General features: G+C 41.6%; 1 protein-coding gene across 4 annotated transcripts in view; it reads right to left on the reverse strand.

The window, feature by feature from the left end:
- DHX35 (DEAH-box helicase 35) overlaps positions 1–17,244 on the reverse strand; it is a 41,525-nt gene extending 24,281 nt beyond the window's left edge. For 2 of the 4 annotated variants that reach the window (XM_083508668.1, XM_083508667.1), the window contains exons 1-8: positions 17,111–17,244; positions 9,806–9,939; positions 9,344–9,436; positions 8,543–8,620; positions 3,787–3,891; positions 3,198–3,259; positions 1,764–1,833; positions 1,080–1,139 (exon numbers count right to left, since the gene is read on the reverse strand). In XM_083508668.1, coding sequence (XP_083364794.1) covers positions 1,080–1,139; positions 1,764–1,833; positions 3,198–3,259; positions 3,787–3,891; positions 8,543–8,620; positions 9,344–9,436; positions 9,806–9,939; positions 17,111–17,150 — 642 coding nt within the window. In that variant the 5' untranslated portion in view covers positions 17,151–17,244. The remainder of the gene's footprint in view (positions 1–1,079; positions 1,140–1,763; positions 1,834–3,197; positions 3,260–3,786; positions 3,892–8,542; positions 8,621–9,343; positions 9,437–9,805; positions 9,940–17,110) is intronic. The other 2 variants (XM_083508669.1, XM_083508670.1) reach the window with 2 other exon arrangements.
- Positions 17,245–20,779: the final 3,535 nt, after the last annotated feature.

Consider the following 20,779-nt stretch of genomic DNA (forward strand, 5'->3'; position numbering starts at 1 on the left):
GAACTTCTGATATTTTATGCTGCTACACTTCAATATATAATATATAATACCTAATAACATTAACAAGTACATTTCCCCATAACTAGTGCTGAAATATTTTTCAAAGTAGCAACCAGCCTAGGTATCCTTGGTTTTGTAATTTCTTCCTAATTTGCTTAATCTAGTAATTATCAGATGTTTTGGAGAAAATATGGCTGACATCAGAAGTTTTAAGTTGTGTTACCAATGTAAATGGTGCAGCCTTTTGATTTTTAATCAAAAACAGAAAAAAACAGATCAAACTGAAAGAATGCAAAAGTTGCAATTTCTGCAATAACTATTTCATATATATGAACAAATCTAATGACTTTTAAAATAAACTGATCACACAATTTCACAAATTAGGTATTATCTGCTCTAGAACCTTCTAAAAAGGATTCATTTCACAGAGTTCAGGGAAATAGCATGTAGTGTAACCCAAAACTAACAGCAATTAAGCTTAAACTTTATGCTTATTAGTACCAGCAGATTAAGTGTAGGCAATACAATCCAAATTTTCTTTTACTTGGATTGGAAATACAAATCTTAGTGGCTTCATAAATGTTCAACTCAATGGAAGGCAAGCATTTCAGCTGTGAAAGTTATCTGGGTGAGATTAAAATGAAAGCTGAAAACCCTTTCCCCCTTCCACCACCTCCAAAATTTTCATTGTTAAGAAATTAGTTCCCTGCCCAAACTGATAGGGGGTAGGGGGAGAGACCCAGTAAGTTAATGTGAGTTAACATAAAAACTTAACAGTGATTTTGTTCAACTGCCAACTATTCTGATGGGGTTTGGTCTGCCTCTGCATGAATGTGTTGATTAGGCTACCATGTCCCATACTCTACTGAAGAGAACCTCCAGATGTTGTTAGCCTCTAACTCTCATCAGCCCCAGTCAGTATAGCCAGTGATAAAAGATGATGGGAGATGCCAACATCTGGGGGGGGGGCACAGGCTCCCCAATGTTCTTCTATAGAATGAAATACAAGATGATAATTGTTTCATTTTCTATCAGAAATTAAACAGGAAAATTATTCAAATCTAATATGTTAGTTCTACCTCTGCATCCAATGTAGCTGATGCAACAATCAGGCGAAGGTCTCCTCGTTTCTTTTGAACCTGTGAGACACAGCAGGGGTTTTTTAATGCTCAATTATGGTTAATAACCACAGAATCCCAGAATTGTTTGTCTAATTTATGAAAGACATTGGTCTGATATGCATACAAAAACAATAGCAAAATCAAGTATCTCTATTTTTCAGGAAATGACTTATCCTATTCAGAGTCCATGCATTGCAAACCAAGCCAGATATTCCCACGTTTGAAAATCATGTAGGTGTATGAGCTTAAGTAATATGCTACCACTAAAATAATCCTCACCACCAGTGTATCATGCTTACAAACCTTAGGGAAATGTTTTATGAAATGATGTAGCACTGTTTGTCTTAAAGCCCTGTAAACTATTAACAAGTATGGTGGGATTCATGTTGCTGTTTCCATCAGAACTGTTCCTTCTAGAATAGAAGCCATTATGAAAATCAACTCAGAATTAGCACCATTGCAAGCTTAACAGAGCAGCAAACTCTTCGACAGTAGGACCAAGGTAATCAGCTCACAAACACAGGGAACTGAATAGACGCCCTGAGCAGGTGATAATTCCAGAAACATTATAACTTTTTGTTCAATTCAGAAATTAAATAACTGTGGGGGAATGGAGGTAGGATGCACAAAGAGAGCTCTGACCTTTTTTAATAAGCCAATGGCAATATCTGTATATAAGGTCCTCTCGTGGGCTTCATCCAACATGATGACACTGAATCAAAGAGAAAAGAGCAGAGTTCCAATTATGAGAGATCAATGAAAGCTGAAATTAAGTCCACCTGAAAAATTCCAATTTACCAAGTGTAACACATTATATAATACGCACAATTCAAATAATTATGGAAGTAGTATGCAAGCTGATCTTGAAAGTCACACATTTATGACTCAGCTGAATTTAAAACTCCAGCAGAGCTGCAATAACCATAAATTAAACACGACTGTGGGGAGGGGGGGGGGAATGGAATGGGTAATGAAACACTAGGGATAGTTTTTCTTAAGCCAATGACTCCTTACGGTAAAAGTACAAAATGTGAGGCCTGAAGATTGTGCGTGCAAGTTCATTTATACCAGGGACAGGGAACCAGTTTCAGCTTAAGGGCCACATTTCCTTATGAGAAACCTTTGGGAGGCCGCACGTCAGTGTTAGGATATAGTTCCGTTCCTCCTTAAAAGGGAGCAGGCATGACTATTTTATGTCGCATGCCTGTTTACTTCCAGCACTTGCTGGGAACTTCCGTTTGTATATAGCTTTTGCATTACTGCTGTTTTGCTGGAGACGAAGGGAAGCAGACATGCCTGCCTGATGCCCCCATCTTTCCGGCAATAGCCCAACAGTCAGTACATGTGGGGACAGAGGTAAAACTGGGTGTCACTACAGTACTGGGTAATAACAGTGGGTGGAGCAACAAATGTGACTCTTTCCTCAGTTCAGCGCATTACTGAGAACAGAACAGAAATCGTGACCCATTAGCTAAAGTGGTACCTCAGGTTAAGAACAGTTTCAGGTTAAGAACGGACCTCCAGAACAAATTAAGTTCTTAGCCCAAGGTACCACTGTACATTCCAACCACACAAAAGTCAGGGGTTTCTACACAGACACCCCTCCATCTTCCACCCGGACAAGAAGAAGGCATTAACACAGTTCAATGATAACATCTGCGCCTGGCAAATGTAGTCAAGGACAGCACAGGACTGGTGAAGGGTACAGCTGGGGCAAGGGTGTGTGGCCTGAGAAGAGGCTCAAGAGCTGGATGCAGAAGCCTAGACAGTTGCATTCAGCCCCTGGGGCAGAGGTTCTTCAACCCTGACAAATTGTGGTATTTCTCTGGGATCAAGGGCACTGTACTTCATTGGTGCTGCTCCTAATTCAATGCACAATTACAGAAGGTGTAATTGCTCAGAATTTATTGCTTTATTAAGTTCCATAAGTATCCATGGCAAATTACAGAACAATAAGCAAAATGAAAAAAGTTAATCACTGCTGCCAAACGAAAGATAAATGGGAGGAAAAGGAAAAGGTGGGGGAAGCCTTACATCATTAATGTATACAGCAGTTAAAAGGGTTGTTAGCCTAACCTGTATCTTGTTAGCAATGGATCAGCCATCATTTCTCTCACCAGCATCCCATCAGTCAGGAACTAAAACACAGATACAAGAACAATCGACGACTTGTTCAGCAACTTCAGCAGCACAAAACTCTAGGCAACAGATACACAATATCCTGCCTTTCCGAAGTTCAGAGCCAAGAATGCAACTTTATGAAGCCAGGAAAGCAGTATCCACATACAAGAAGGTACCAGCCTGATTGTGGGAACTCCAAATTGTGTAGAAGTGCCAAGCAACTTTATCTAACAACAGAAAGCTAGGTGGGGGTGAGGGGAAATGGAGTCTCCTGGAGAAGGGCACGGCTAGCTGTCTGGAATACTGAACAGGTGCTGCAACATGTACATTTTTGCAGGTTTCTCTTGCGTCTACTGCGTTTTCTCAGCCTATGAATCTCTACTGGCTATGTGTGGTGCTATGTATAGTGCTGAGTATGGAATAGTGTTTTAGTGCTATGTATGGAATAAAGAAATGGGTATACATTTCACTGGATTAGGAAGATAAAGCAAGGGACACAAATTTCTGCACCTATGGGTCACAGGCATTTGTTCAAAGATGTTACCTTAATCCTTGTAGCTTGTGGATCAGTACAATCATCAAATCGTATGCAGTACCCAACTTCATGACCCAGCAAGGCACCCCTTTCCTCAGCTACCCGGCCTGCGATCTAATAGAAGGAGGAGGAGGTTTAAAACTGTAGACATCAAACAAAACTTAATTCTTGAACTAGGCCTCATTAATAATAATTGACATGTGTCTGTAGTTAGAAACTGAATTCAGCTAATTTGGCTAAACTGAGCTAATCCTGTTGGACAATTATATAACTTCTGCACAAGCATCCCTCGTATGACAGGGATCTTTTAGGATCAGTGGAGTTGCAATTACTGTGCTTCTACAGGGACTGCACAACCTACAGGTTTAGCACAACCTATATTTGAAAACTCTACTCATATTAGTGACTCAACACAAGGTTTTGATTGCCCAAACAGTAATAGTAACAAATAAATAATATTTTTTATTATTTATAAACACCATCAAACTCAGAAAGCTGACACTGGAACATCAATGTAGCTAGAATCCATTTATACAGCAGGCAGGCTATTTATAATGCATGTATTCCCTCAATTACAATCAACCACTTGACTCTGGATGAATTCTAGTTGTGCCAGATGTAGCCCCAGGATATAACGGCCTACAATTGTATTAGCAGTTAGGCTGGCACTTCATGATGTATTAACACTTTCCCTAGTATCCCTCAGTGCCTTGCATGCATTGCAATATTTCTCAAATGGTCACAGATAAAAACATCTCCTCTCAGGAACCACCTATACAGTGTTGGCTTACTGTCAGCCTATGTGAATTAAAAAATAGGATTGATGAATGGTTAGAAATAGGAAGGTGGAATCACACAGTCAGCTTAATTCCTGGATATATGGATTAACAGCTAGCTTTCCGCCCTCTCAATTTTCATACTTTCCTAATTCAAAAGAGAAAATTTTGAATGGCAGAAGTCTCAACATTAAAATGCCTGAACATATACAACTAGGGTTTTCAACCCAGAAGGCCACTGCTCAAGGATAAGGGTCTAAAACACACCACCAGTTTCTAGCACCCAAAAGAGTGGGGTCTACCCACCAAATTTTATGCCACAATACATTCCTGCCATTTTTTTAGTGTTGCAGAACTTTCCTGTTTTGGAACGGGAGACTAATATAACTACTTCTACAGACCTATCTTTAGAATGCTTGGCTATTTCCAAAGCATAAGTTGCACAAAAGCACTGAAGCCTTTTCTGTGTACACTATCTTCCCATTGTCCCTTTCTTCTTGACTCCATGTTTTCAGGCAATATATTTTCATCTCCTGCACCCCAATATTTCCAGCTTATTGAAGAGAGAGAGAGACTAACAAGCTTAAAACCCCTCACACTTCATATGAATAGAAAAACTGCATTGTACAAAGCCAAACCACTTGTCCACTAGCCCAGTGCTGTCTGCTCTGTTTGGCAACAGCTTTCCTACAGAGGAAATTCCTAGCTCAGCTACCTGAACTCCCTTAACTGGAGATGGCAGGCTGAAAATTGAATCTGAAGTAGCCACTCGAAACTGAAAATTGAATTCTCTGCAGCCACTCAAAAACTGAACTAGGCTTCCTCCCCATGTCATACTTATGTTTCTTCAAGACTGCTTTCTCTAACAATGTTCTTATCAGCAATAAGCAGCCCACTCTAAAAATCAATTTCAATTAGTTATAGTGCTACAAATGAAAGCACAAACTGGATCCATGAAAGGCTCTTGTGCCAAAGGCTGAAATATCCAGGCACGTTTCACATTTGTTCATCAAAATGGGCCATATGAATGAATGAATAAATTTATTACGGTCATAGACCAGAAGAAAAGAGAAAAACATAAAAGGCAGCAATAATTTACAAGGGAATGATGGTGTCAATTAAAAGTTGTAAAATTATACATAAAAACAATACACATATACACACACACCCACACACACACACATATACATACTCATATATGCACTACAGTATATGTATGGGCTTAAAAAAAAGGGGGGGGGCTTATCCAGGGGTCAGATCTTTTACTTTTTTACAGCTAATGCCCTCCGCTTGATCGCGGCCGCAGAAAACTTGGCCACTTTCAGTGTTACTTCTGGGTTTTTATCTCCTAGTAGGATTTTCAGCCGCTGAGATTCAGATCGACCTGGAAATTTCTGAACAATAGGGGAGATAAACAGTAACCTGATATCCCCGTAAAGGTCGCAGTGTAACAGCACATGTGAAGCCGTTTCCACCTCCTTCAGACCACATGGGCAAACTCGTTCAGCATAGGGTGTGCCCTCGTATCTGCCCTTTAGTAAGGCAGATGGCAATACATCAAATCTGGTAAGGGTAAACGCCCGCCTATATTTTGCGATTTGTAGGTCCAGCAAATATGGGGTTAGATTAAACCCTTTTCCATAATCTTGGATAGCTGGATATTTATCTATCTTGCTCATATGGTCCTGAAGCTCTACATCTCCTATTCGCTGGCTCACCATCATTTTAGCCTTTTCAAAGCCTGAGGCTATGAGTTCTTGTGGGGAAAGCCCCAGGCCCCTCAATTTTTCATAAAGCGACAATCTCCATTTAGACTGGAACGGGTCTAGTAGAGTCAATGGAGCCACTCCCACTGGGAAAAATATGAGTTTTAGCCAGAAGTGAATCTTCAGGATCCATATCCTGGCATTAATAGGGAGTTGGCCTACCTCCAGCCTAATGGCAGTGTTAGAGACACAGGTAGGTAACCCTAGTAGGGAACGATAAAATTTAGTTTGTACAGATTCCAGGGACTTGAGTTTTTGACAATTAAATATCTGGGTGCCATATATCAATTGTGGAAGTATTTTTGCAACAAAGACCTGGGAGGCAGCAGGAACATATTGACCTCCTTTTCTGTAAAAGAATCTTATGATAGCTCTGAAAGATCTTTGCGCATTTACAATGGAATTCTTAATCTGATGGCACCAAGATCCCTTCTCATCAAAAATTATTCCAAGATATCTAAAAGATGTTACTTGCTCAATAGGTTGGTTATTAATTTTCCATTTATGTCGGAGTTTTCTCTTGGAGAACACCATAATTTTTGATTTAATGTAATTTATTATTAGGTGTTCAGCTTCGCAATACTCTGTAAGAGCTCGTAAAAGTTTTCTTAGACCCACACAAGAGAAGGAAATAAGTGCCGCATCATCTGCGTACAAAAGGACCGGGATTGGTGTATTATTTAGATTTGCAGCCTTGAAACAAACTAAAAATAAGCATAAAAATGCAAATCCAAATTGTGTGTAAATACACAGCCTGGAGCACATTTTAGAAGAGGCAAAAATTCTCTCTAAACAGAATGCCTGTAATATAGCATTCTCTCTCTCTCTTTCTATCTATATATATATATTTATAAAATCCCTGCACATCATAACTGCTAGTTCAATATTTTGTAAAATAACAATGACAACTACCCTTCTGGGAAAGAACAATCACACAATAAATGAACAACGGCTGCAAATATGTTAAATATTTTCTGCACCCTACTTCAAGCCCTTGTAATAAAAAAATATATGAACCATGTTTTAATGGTTACATGCTTCTTTGGATCCTGTACAAAGCTGTTCTCACCACCCTAACTTCCTACTTTTAATTACAGGTAGATAGCCGTGTTGGTCTGCCATAGTCGAAACAAAATTTAAAAATTCCTTCCGGTAGCACCTTAGAGACCAACTAAGATTGTAATTGGTATGAGCTTCTGAGTGCATGCACACTTCTTCAGATACTCAGATCATACCAATAACAAACTTAGCTGGTCTCTAAGGTGCTACTGGAAGGAATATTTTTTATTTTGTTCCTACTATCAAGCTGATGAGCTTTAAACTGCTATGCACTGCATCTCCTCGAAGTAAAATCTTTTGCTTGACCATGATGTTATTCCAGCAAATGGCTTCCATTGAGAGAACCACAGGATGTGGCAGTTTAAACCCATTGACAAAAAACTGGAAGCAGGACAGCAAACCCTGAGAAAGAAGCTTTCACCAATACTTGCTCAGTGTTTCAGTCAAAACAAGAAAGAATTCTTCACCAGAATTCATGCTCAATTGTGATGGGGAAAGAAAGAAATTACTTTGTTCTTACTACACACATCATTAGGAAGGAGGGGAAACAGGGCTAACACCCTATTGCAAAGATTTTCACTGAAAACATAGGGCCTTAAGCAAGTCAGCATCTGTCAGACTCTGTGTCAGAAGACAGTTATGGAGCCCAGTTAAGGTCCCATTACCACATGGATTTTAATGAGATTCAGGAATGCTTAGCTATGCACTGGGTTGTGTCAAAAGTTGATATAAACGGTGCTATACAAAAGGTTGGGACGCAGGTGGCGCTGTGGGTTAAACCACAGAGCCTAGGACTTGCCGATCAGAAGGTCGGCAGTTCCCTGTGACGGGGTGAGCTCCCGTTGCTTGGCCCCAGCTCCTGCCAACCTAGCAGTTCGAAAGCACGTCAAAGTGCAAGTAGATAAATAGGTACCGCTCTGGCGGGAAGGTAAACGGCGTTTCCGTGCACTGCTCTGGTTCGCCAGAAGTGACTCAGTCATGCTGGCCACATGACCCGGAAGCTGTACAATGGCTCCCTCGGCCAATAAAGCAAGATGAGCGCCGCAACCCCAGAGTCAGTCATGACTGGACCTAATGGTCAAGGGTCCCTTTACCTTTACCTTTATATTATCATTCCCCAGAAGAATAATATGTAGACAAATTGTCTGAACTGGAGGCACTTACTGAAACACAAGCAACTCTCCGGGGTTGTGTTACTCCCACCACTCTCCCTTCGGCAGTCCAGCCAGCTTCTGTTAGATACTGTAATGAGGAAACAAAGTTATTAACATAGATGGTATAAAAATTCTAAGTTAAATAGTTGCACTAGCGGAAGCCGGTGCAACAATTCCTGTTAGCACAAGGAACCTTCCTGCCTCTCCTTTCTATCTAAGTTCACAGCCTGGGGCCAGGGTACCTGAAGGATCACCTGTCTCCACATGTTCCTGTTGTTCACTATGATCCTCATAAGAGTTTCACAAGTTCTCCTACTATCTAGGGCATTGTGAGGGGTTTTAAGGGGGGGGGCGGTCAGTGGTGGTGCCCCAGTTTTGGAATGCCTTCCTCAGAGAGACTTTTCAGGCACATAATGAAGACATCATATTATCTCATAACTTTTTTATTTAATTTGATCCATTTTGCAGATGCTGTATTGCACCCAACGCTGTCCATGCTAAGATGCTCATGCAACAGGACTTCCAACTTCTTCATCTCTCCTCTGCAGCCTTCTAGGTGCCCTCAAAATCTGCTGTAGCACTAGGGAACCCTCCAGAGAAAATATGGACTGCATGCAGGAGAAAGAAAGGTGAAGTCCCATTGTTAGAGCAGAAGTCCATTTATACAATGTTGGACTCTGTTCTTTGCATTTATGCTGCTTTTTTATATTCTTCTGCTTTTATTGTACTTGCAAACTACCCTCTGTACTGGGCTGAAGGGTAAGAGTATAAATTCCTACAGATGAAGAAAAATGAATCATTTCATACTCACTTGAGGAATCTGAGTGCTTTTCCCACATCCTGTTTCTCCAACAATCACCAATGTCTGATAATTTTCTACCAGATAAAGGATGTGATTTCTAAGCTGAAAGAAACATAAGATATTCAAATATGATTTAGAATGGCTGAAGAAAACAAGTTCAAAACATCAACTGAGAGAAGTGTTTGCGCAAAAACAGCATAGATTACAACCTAGCACAAACTCCTTAAAACCCACTGAATCCAACATGTGCCTAAACTGATAATGGGACGTGTGCATTTTCATCCACTCAGAGTTACTGTACAAAATAACTGAATGTTCTAAAAAATTATTTTGTCAGAGGAAATGCACATTCTATGTTGCAAATGCACTATCAGTTTTCATACTGCAAAACAAATGTAGAAGAAATGGTAAAATGCCCAGAAGATAATGTGCACAATAATTCAATGCAAAGTACTTCAAAGAAATTGATACCTTAAAAACTGGTAGTTTTTGCCTCTGTTGTTCAATAGAAAGGGAAACATACGGATTATAGATCACTGAAACACTAGAGCTTTCACCAGCGCTCTGTCTCTCCTCTGAAAGGCTGACACCAGGCCCTTCTGTCCCTGTATGACCAAATAAATAAATGTCACTACTAATAGGATGACAAGACTTTTAGACAAATGCAAAGAAAGTGGAAAATTAAGTTTATCAGAATTAACCTCTGTAGCTTTTGTAACATCCAAGGCTATCATGCAAGGGAGAATTACAAACCAGTGTGAATTCTAAGATATTCAAAATTTGTTTAAACCACTAGACATAGCTTGCATGTGGCCCTTAGCCAGTCTCAGTACAGCACACCAAGCCCCAGGAAGTCCCACCCACCTTTCCCCACTGTCCAGCTGATCTTCCATGGGGAGGATTGATTATCTATACATAACCAGTGTGTGTCTGTGTGGGCAATGCAAGGTCTATAAAACCTTGTCCCCATTTTTATGTAAACAGGTTTTACCGAGTTAAATAGAGCCTTCCAAAACTGTCACTCTATGTGGATGGTATTGGCTGTCAGCTGGGTACTTGTGATATAGAATCCTCCATGAAGTTTTAAATTTATTTTTCTGTCGAAAACTTCACTGGACTGGTCATGTTGTGAGGATGCCTGATGATCGTCTTCCAAAGCAACTACTCTATTCTGAACTTAAAAATGGAAAGCGTAATGCTGTTGGTCAACAAAAAAGGTTGAAAGACTGTCTCAAGGCAAATCTAAAAAAATGTAGTATAAACACTGACAACTAGGAAACACTGGCCTGTGAGCGCTCCAGTTGGAGAACAGCCTTTACCAAAGGTGTCATGGGCTTTGAAGACACTCAAACTCAGGACGCAAGGGAGAAACGTGCTAGGAGGAAGGCACACTTGGCAAACCCACAGTGTGATCAACTCCTGTCCGGAAACCAATGTCCCCACTGTGGAAGGACGTGTGGATCCAGAATTGGCCTCCACAGTCACTTACGGACTCAGTGTTAAAACCGTGTTTATGGAAGACAATCTTACTCGGCTACGAGTGATCGCCAAAGAAGAAGAATGTAGAATCATAACTTCTGTTGCAAAGGATCCAGGTGTCTACTCCATTGAACAGAAAAATCTAGAACTTAGGTCTGGGAGTCTGCCGCTGGCAGCCATCCAGCTTCAAGGTAGTTATGAAGCTGGAACAATCCACAGGAAAGGATATCACACCATTTAATATTGCCAAGTAACGTGTCAGTTAAGGCCCTTAACAGCTGTAATTTCCTGACATTTTGGAGACTGAGTGAACATGGAGAGCTCTTAAAGATGACATGTTAAACCAAAAGGTTTTAGTTATTTGAATTTGGGTGCATTCTGTGAAGGCTTTTCCTACAACTCTCTCATCAGGCAAACTTAAAATTGAAAATGAGAAACTGGTGAAAAAAAGGGAAGAAATACCCACATTAAAAAGAAGCGAGACACCATTTAGAACAGCAGGATTGCCTATTGGGACCAATTTAATAATTGAAATAAGGTTAGAAAAACGTGTTCCAACATTTTCCTAATCATGCTCCTGTGTCTTTAATGGGGCTGCCACTGTTTGTCTGTAACAACTAGTGTATTCAGTGACATTAGCAGGGGGTCATGCTGGTTCTCATAGCGTACAATCACCCCAGCTAATTTCTATGGCTGTTAAAATCTCAGAAGCAGGAGTGACTGGGGTTTTCTAGGTAAGTTGGCAAGCAAAACTTCCCCACTCCCTCATTTCTCTTTATTAATGATGGAATGCAGTTCACCACACTCTAACAAATTGTGCATTTATTTATGAGTAAGCCCTACTGATATCACTAATGATTACTTTTGAGTAGGCATGCACAGAAGCCAACTGCAAGGCCCAATCCTAAATGCATTCATTGAATAGGGACCTGAAGACAGCAATTCTATGTACGTTTATTAAGAAATAAGTTCACTGAATCCTGTATGGCTTAGCTCCTTAAGAAGTGTGCCGAGGATGACAGAGCCTGCTCAACTCAGAAGGACTTATTACGCATATAGGATGCATGTTTCAAGATGTTTTATCTTTTCGAAGGCTCCCTTAATAATGCCCGCAACAACTACAAACTACAAACAAACATTTAGTCAGAAATAAATTTACCTTTCAAAACCATATCATTAATCCTTGTGGATTTGCTGCAGATTACTAAAGAGCTACTGACAGCTTTAAGTGCTGAATCATGCAACTGATGTTCCAAGGAGAAAACAACACCCCCATCATTATGGTTATGCATAATTTGCAGTTTTCCCTACGCAAGTTCATTGAGATGCCCTTCAGTTTGTAGGAGCTATGCCATATGGTTGCAGAACACAATAAATGAAAACCTCTAATTATGCCAGGCTGACTTAGGCCCAGTCAGGATACATTTCCAGGATGGTATGAGCAGCACTCAAGTAGCATGTGTGTGTATATATATTTGCAATCACAATTTTGAAGATCCCCATGCACCAAGTTTTTCCATTACATGGTTTTCCTGACATATTTGTCCATATGCATGGGGTGGTATTTGACTAGGTTTATTCACAGTACTCCTACTGAGTTAATGAACATGACTTCTTGTTGTTTAGTTGTGTCCGACTCTTCGTGACCCCATGGACCAGAACACGCCAGGCACTCCTGTCTTCCATTGCCTCCCGCATAACGTGACTAAATTAGGTCAATTAATTTCAGTGGGTCTTCTCTGAGTAAAAGTGTTTTCTGTTAGTATAAACATGTATGTCTGGTTGCATACATATGTGTGGTTATATATGTCATGATGGTCAAGTTGTTATTTTGTAGAGTAGCACTGTTTATCATTCACGGGCTTCTCAGTAGTTGGTTAGTTTACAGCCCAACCTTCTACTTCATTAAGCTCAGATGTGATGGTGACTTTTAGTTCTAGGAAACTTCAAAGATTTCGTCCATTTGTCAAAAGTAGTTCAGAACTGCATAGCCATAATGACTAGCATGAAACTTTCCTCACTATGCATCAGCATCCCAACACATTTGGTAGCCAATATGCTTCAATTGGCTGTTCTTTGTGATGTTTTGGACAAACTGAAGATCATCTCCGGGTGATTTCTTATTCAAGGACAAATCATTGCCATGGCTTGTTTTTGACTCAACTGTGCAGCACTAAATGGTCCCAAAGAAACCAGCACTCCTCAAACAAACTTGAGAAAGGTATCAACATGGGGACAATACAGGCATAATGCAGAATTCAATACTTGTCCTGCTAATAGACCCACTGAAGTTAATAAACGTGACTACCTTTGGTTTTATCAATTTCAATGGGTCGCTGAGGAGGGCTTAATTGTATACAACTCATAATTGATGGCTAATGTTTCACATTCATTATACATCTGCCACCATATTCTACAGGTACACAAAAAATGAATTCAGGCAATAACGAAGTAATTGGTCACTTCCAAATTATTCCTGCAGAGGCAATAAGAGCCATTACATCCCGGCCTGTTTCTAGTCAGTTCCAATTAAAAATATCTGAGAGTTCAAGCACAATCTTTGTTAAAACTTGGCTCATGCTGGTGATCAATAGAAGCAACACAATGTCCAAAGATGTATCATAAATATATATGGCATGAATCATGTACGTCACTTCTGCAAATGCAATGTTCTTGTCAGTAGCTAACAAAAGAATTGGTAGAACCTAAAATCCAATCAAATTATAGTTTCTATGGCAGTCAAGGTCATAAGAGTTATAAGGTTTAATTTGCAACATTGCCTGTGGTAAATAAACGGCAGTATAATACTTAACAAAAAATAGTTTCAGATTAAATTTACCATCCAGTATGCTCAAAAGAACCAGTTTCAAAAAGCAGCAGTAATTTCCTCAATGCCAATCAATATATGTAGATAAAATTACCAAGCATATAGAAGAGCAGGTCTTGCTGGAGCAAGACTGACTAGCATCTGACTAACCTTTTTGAGTGTGTCAGTGAGCATGTAGATAGGGGAAATCTGGAAAAATATTGTGTACTTGAACTTTCAAAAAGTTTTTGGTGAAGTCCCTCACCAATGACTCCTGAATAAATTTGCAATCACGTAATATGAGGCAAGAAATCCGCTTTATGAATCAGCAACAGGTTAGAGAACAGAAAACAAGAATAGGAAGAAACATCCAATTCTTATGCTAGGGATCTTTAGGAAAGGAACTGAAAATAAATCTGTTAGTATCACACTGCCTTCATATAGATATATGGCTGACTACCCTAGAAATATTACAGTGGTACCTCGGGTTAAGAACTTAATTTGTTCTGGAGGTCTGTTCTTAACCTGAAACTGTTCTTAACCTGAAGCACCACTTTAGCTAATGGGGCCTCCCACTGCAGCCGCGCCGCCGACACACAATTTCTGTTCTTATCCTGAAGCAAAGTTCTTAACCCCAGGTACTATTTCTGGGTTAGCGGAGTCTGTAACCTGAAGCGTCGGTAACCTGAAGTGTCTGTAACCCGAGGTACCACTGTATTTACAGTTCCGGTTGCTATGCCCAAAAAGGTTAGACAGAAGGTGAGTATAGGTCACGATAAAATTAGGCAAGGTCTGGTGAAGGTTTTCTCCCTCTTCCATAATACTAGAATTTGGGGACATCCAATGAAGCTGAATGTTGATTTAGGACAGTCATAGGACAGTAGTTGCCTCATTAAGTTTCCTAGCCTAGCTCGAAGATCAATCCTATCAGAGGCAGTTTTAGGGTGCGTCGTCGTCACAACAATGCTGCAGAACGGAGCGCAAGTGAGGGCACCAAATTTCACCATCACAGAGGGCACCGCTGAAATTTGAGAGCCCACTGATCCTCTGCATGTTGATTCAGAAAGTAGGGACGCGGGTGGCGCTGTGGGTAAAACCTCAGTGCCTAGGACTTGCCGATCGTATGGTCGGCGGTTCGAATCCCCGCGGCGTGGTGAGCTCCCGTCTTTCGGTCCCAGCTCCTGCCCACCTAGTAGTTCGAAAGCACCCCTAAATGCAAGTAGATAAATAGGTACCGCTTTATAGCGGGAAGGTAAACGGTGTTTCCATGTGCTGCGCTGGTGCTGGCTCACCAGAGCAGCTTCGTCACACTAGCCACGTGACCCGGAAGTGTCTCCGGACAGCGCTAGCCCCCAGCCTCTTAAGTGAGATGGGCGCACAACCCTAGAGTCGGGCACGACTGGCCCATACGGGCAGGGATACCTTTACTAAGTTCAATTGAGCTCCCTCTCAGGTGAGTATAAATAAGATTGCAATGACTTGACTTCAACAATTTCACATATACCCAAAACAAACATTTACATAACAGTGCAATCATATGCATTTTTACTCAGCAGTAAATTTAAATGTGTTCAGTTGGCCTTACTCCCATGTAAGTGTGTATAGGATTGCAGCCTAAAGGCTATTATTTATATTTGTTCTACCAAAGTGGAAGCATAACACTCCCAGTTACTTACACTCCTGTGCAGCCCTTTCTTTATGATAGAAACAGTCCAAACAAAAACATGTACTAACTTCTGACTAGGCACAAAGAAATATACACTAAAAGAAACTATTACTACAAACACTGTTCTTGAATTTTTGGGCAGGTTAGCTCCAGACCCCAAAGTGAGCAATACTCTAATTTAAATAAATATTAATAGGCCTATAAAATTTCATCCACGCAGTGAAACACTGTCTGCTAATTATCCTTCACGCTAGGACAATCATCTCAAGAGCATCATGCATATATCAAAGAGGTAGCATGCAGATTGCTTAGCACTGCAGAAACCCTTTACTGCTAAGTTTGTATTGTTTTATAAGCCATGAGCCAATGAGGACGGGATCTAATTTCACCAGATGAAAATGTTGACCTTGTTGCTTTTTCAGTCACACACAAGCTTTTCCTAATATTTCACAGATGTCCCTTATTTTCAAATTTTGCCCTTTTAGTAATGTACAGAGATCAATATGGAAACATTCCATATTATTACAGCTCTGTGCAACAAATTACATATATGGTTTAAACTTCTCCCATTTGTTTGAACCACTGCGTTAGCACTAGATAACATCTGTTGAAACAAGCATTCTTTCGTTTGATAAACTGCAGGCAGAAAAGATGCAAATCCAATCACTGCTAGGTTTAAACTGAAAAACTCCCATGGTTTATAATACAGCTTTATTCCAAGTGGCAGGGTAGAAGAATGACAATTAAATATAAGGATTGCAGTCTTGCCATATGTACATTTACCCCAAGGTAAATTCCACTGAGCAGAACAGAGTTCCTAATGAGCCTGGTTCGGAATGGGAACCCAGAATAAGGTTATTTGCCTATGAAGCTGAGTGTAGGCTCATTATGCTTCATTCATTCATATTAAATTTCTATACCATGCTTCATCTGAGGATCACAAAAATATGCTACATAGTAATAAACACGATATCTACCCCCCCCCCCGAGTTTAAAAGGCCAGATTGTTTAATTAGCTAGGGAGAAGAGGAATGTTTTTGCCTTATTATAACATACGATGGGGGGCAGGGGTTCAAAGCGGTTTTGAGTACCTATTAACAGGTAGCAGTGAAACTGAAAGAGGACTCCAACACAGACCCTCCCCCTCACTGCAATATACTATACCTATCTAGTTATCTATCCAGTGCTTTTTTTCTTCTAAAATAAATAAATGGGGTACTCTCATTTTCTTACTCATATTGAAATAATGCCCCTCAATGAGGCCAAACTTAGATTCACAAAATGTTTAGGGGTATGCGTCCCCCTAGAAAAAAGCATTGTATCTATCTATCTCTATCCCACCAGGAAGCTGGGAGTAGCGCTATAAGCTCCGTTTACAGCACAGCTCACTCGAGCACCCGTTTTTTCAAACCAGCAGCAACAGCGTAAGGATGGCGCGGGTGAAGGTGCTCTCGAGCACGTGCAGAGTACCCCCTCTCACGCCGCCACGTTCCCAAGGAAGGACCGCTAAGTCCAAGGAGCCTCACACGCCTGCAGTGTTTTTATTTTGGTTTGTCCCACGAATACACGGCCTGGGGTGGCGGTGGGGAGATGGTTATCCACCCCCCAGACGTTTGCTGCAGCGCCGGGGGAAAGAGAAATAGGCTTCTCCTCCTCTCCGTCCTCCGCAAGGAAAGCGCTTCGCAACATCCCGGACCCCGCCCACCGAGCCCTCGAGCCCTTCAGCCGCGCGAAAAGGCGCTTCCTCCAAAACTTCCCCCGGCGCCCCACCCCCCTCAGCTTCTTGCACTCCCACCCCCCTTTCCCCAAGAGGTTCAGCCCTTACCCGGCTTCCAAAACTTCAGCGGACCGACGGGCGCCGCCATCTTGGGGTGAAAGGTCAAAAGGAAGCGAAGGAGCCCGCTCCGCAACAGCGCGGCCCCGGAGTGCGCGTCACGTGCCCGGGGAGGGCGTTGCTATTGGGTGCGGGGTTGCCATGGTTGCTTTAACTCTCAGGCTCGAGCCACCGCCGCCTCCTTCCCAGTCAGGCTGGCTGCGAGGGAGAGCGGGAGCTTTGCTTTTTTGTACGGTGGTGCCTCATAAACAAATGCAAAGCTTTGCGTGGTATTTGCAGTCGGCCCTAATAAAAGCCCTGTCCTGTTGTGCAGTTCTGTATCCAAAATAATGGCTCAAGCGTCTCTGCCGCTTTGCTTCACTTGGACTTGGTTGCATTTTGTCTTTTACTCCGTTGGGAAACCTGGCGAATTCCAAACGGGCTCTCTGCATCCCATAAGGAGCAGGAGTCGCTTTATTTTGTCCTTTTCACCACCATTTGCGGCGCAGGAGTCCCGTGGCAGGCAGTGAGACTGGCACGCCATGAGCGAGGCACCCAAGAAGCTTGCCCTTCTTATTTATAATTTTAATAATAATTTTATTATTTGTACCCCGCCCATCTGGCTGGGTTTGCCCAGCCACCTTGGGCGGCTCCCAACAGAATATTCAAAGCGCGATCAAACATTAAAAACTGCCCTAAACGGGATTTTTAGAGCCCTGAACCCGCTTCCCTCGCTGGAGGCTTCTTCCAAGTTTCCCACGTTGGCTAAGGATGGAGGGGTGGACGGGCGTCCTCTGCATCAATCTGGGAGCGCTGAGTTCAAGTCGCTGCTCCTCATCCTACCTGCAACCCACGCGCTCCTCACCCGGCACGTCTGAACTGGAAGCTGCGTCCCGTTTGACAGGTCCCTTGGGTCGCAGCCCGAGGCGCCTTCCCTCGCTGGCACCCGGAGGTGGAGAGGAACTGAGTCAGGCTGTGCTGGCCGAGCGACGCCACCAGCTTCAGACAAGACCAGGGCGGGATTTAGGTTTGATGAGGCCCTAAGCTACTGAAGGTAATGGGGCGCTTTATATGTCCATCTGTCCTTTGTCAACAACAAATTGTTGCTGTTTTTTTTGTGTTGAATATATGCTATATGGTAATTTATGGACCTAATAGGTGTCTAAAGCCATTTGCACGTAACAAAATATCTGCCAATCACCCATTCCCACCACCCTTCTGAGTAATACCCCTCCCCACCTTCTCACTATATAGAAGGATCTGGCAACTTCTGTTTCAGTGTATCTGAAGGAGTGTGCATGCACACGAAAGCTCATACCAAGAACTAACTTAGTTGGTCTTTAAGGTGCTACTGGAAGGATTTTTTTTATTGTAACAAAATATGTATTTTATCAAAGTTAGCTTTTTATCTTACATTTTGGAAATGTACATCCAGTACAGTGGTGCCCCGCAAGACGAAATTAATTCGTTCCGCAATTTTTGTTGTCTAACGAATTTTTCGTCTTGCGAAGCACGAAATCCCATAGGAATGCATTGAAAATCAATTAATGCGTTCCTATGGTCAAAAAAAGTCCAAACAAAGCCAAATTTGGTACAACAACAGTTTATTAACTGCTCTTTAAAGTCACACATACTGTAAAGAGCAGTTCAAAAATTTAAGGGAAAATAAATTAACTTTATAAACAAAACATGTCTTTGTTTTTAGTCAAAGAAAAAAAGTCGCGAGACGTTTTCGTCTTGCGAAGCAAGCCCATAGGGGAAATTCGTCTTGCGAGGCAAATCGCGAACGGAAAAACCTTTCGTCTAGCGAGTTTTTTGTCTTGCGAGGCATTCGTCTTGCGGGGCACCACTGTATTTTTTTTCCTTTAATTTTTTTTTGGGGGGGGCAAGAGAGTAGGGCCCTAAGCTACAGCTTGTTTAGCTTATATGTAAATATGGCACTGGGCAAGACAGAGGGGTGGGCAACACAAGCTCATTGTTCGGGGAAAGTGCTTTATCTGCAGTCAAGTCCATTGATCCATCGAGATTAGTATCACCGACCCTGGCTGGCAGCAGCCCTCTAGGGTAAGGTTACCAGATTTTTTTCAGTGAATCTGCGGACACTTTTCAACTTCAATGGATTTTGTATGGGGACCAGTGTGTAAATCTGGGGACGTCTGGTAACCTTACTCTGGGGTTTCAGCCAGGGACATGTCTTGCCCTACCAGAAGATGCCAAGATTCGAACCTGGGGCTTTCTGCCAGAATGGTGGATGCTACTGCAGTATGGCCCTTTCCCCAGGCAGATGTGCTCAATAAGAGGTCCTTCTTGCGGTTGTTGGAATCCGAAATGGTGCTGCTACAACTGGGCCTGTGTGGCCAAGTTCTCACAAGGTGAGGTTCAATCAGGGCTTCTTTTTTTCAGCTGGAACTCAGCTCCAGCACCTCTTTTTCTAGGAAAAAACCCCACTGGGTGCAACTTGTTCCTGGATGCAGCAATTTACACAACACAAAGGGGATAACTGTACTTTTCTCATAAGAGAACATCTCCCAGCATGTGTAAAGCAAGCAAACATAGCAGAGGCCACTCTAGAATTGTTCACCGTAATATCTAGGCTTAATAACATAACAGCCTTACTGCATCAGGTCAAAGGGCCATTAAATTCAGCATTCTGTTCTCACCAAACTAAAGTAGGGCTTCATAAAAAAATAAAGTGCAACAGGATTGCTCCAACTATGTATATGGGGGCGTGGTTTCAAACAGTTTCCCAGGTTCTTACATTGCAAGCAACCACACCTCTGGTTACTTCCGCTGTGAATCAGGCATAAACTCACTGCAAATGAGAGGGTAGTTAAAAAGGGCATTGACCAACGTCCACTCAGCTCTGCAGCTTTCAACACTGAAATTTCATTTGAGAAGAGCAGATAGAAAGAGCAACCAGAATATGACATGCAGATTTGGAACCAGCATAAATCTAGCCTCCATTCATCTTTAATAACAACTTTCCATATTTTGGGGTTGCCTGTTCTCTAAGAATTTGGTGCCATGAAGATATCATAGCCAAATTTTGCATAATGCTTCCTGAGATCAAGGAGATTTATCTATGTTTAGCTACAGTTGAATGCCATTTTGAATCAAGATAGCAGACAACCTTTCAAACCTGAACTAGTTTTTTTGCTTTCTTAGAATTCCCAAGCAACACTTCACACTAATAATAAACCAGAATGTGCTTAGTTTGCAACAACTCCTGTTGCTAAAAATGCAATTCACTTTTCCTTATTTATTATCTAAAAGCTAGAATTTTGCTGCCAAACCCTCTGCATTCCATTCCAGTCAAATAAATGTGTTGCAATGTTCAGCTGGTTGTTCATTCAGTCAATTGCATTGGGCTCCATTTAGGAAATGCACTGTCATCAATCAATGGTGTTCACTTATAGACAAGAAATAAAACAGTGCAATCCTATGCTCGTGACTCAGAAGTCATACTAGGTCAATGAGACTTCGTCTCAAGCGTTTATGTATGCATAGGATTGCAGGCATCAATAGGATTACAGCTGAAGGCTAATGGAAAAGAATGTTCTAAGTTATTGGCATTTGAAAGGCAAACAAGATGTATCATGTCTCTCAGAACTAGTTACCACAGTACTATCCAGCAGTCTTAATTTTCTGTTTGTTATGTGTTGCTTGTAAGAGCTGGGAAAG

Source organism: Podarcis liolepis (genome assembly GCF_965112155.1).
Source record: "Podarcis liolepis genome assembly, chromosome: 6".
NCBI lineage: Eukaryota > Metazoa > Chordata > Lepidosauria > Squamata > Lacertidae > Podarcis > Podarcis liolepis.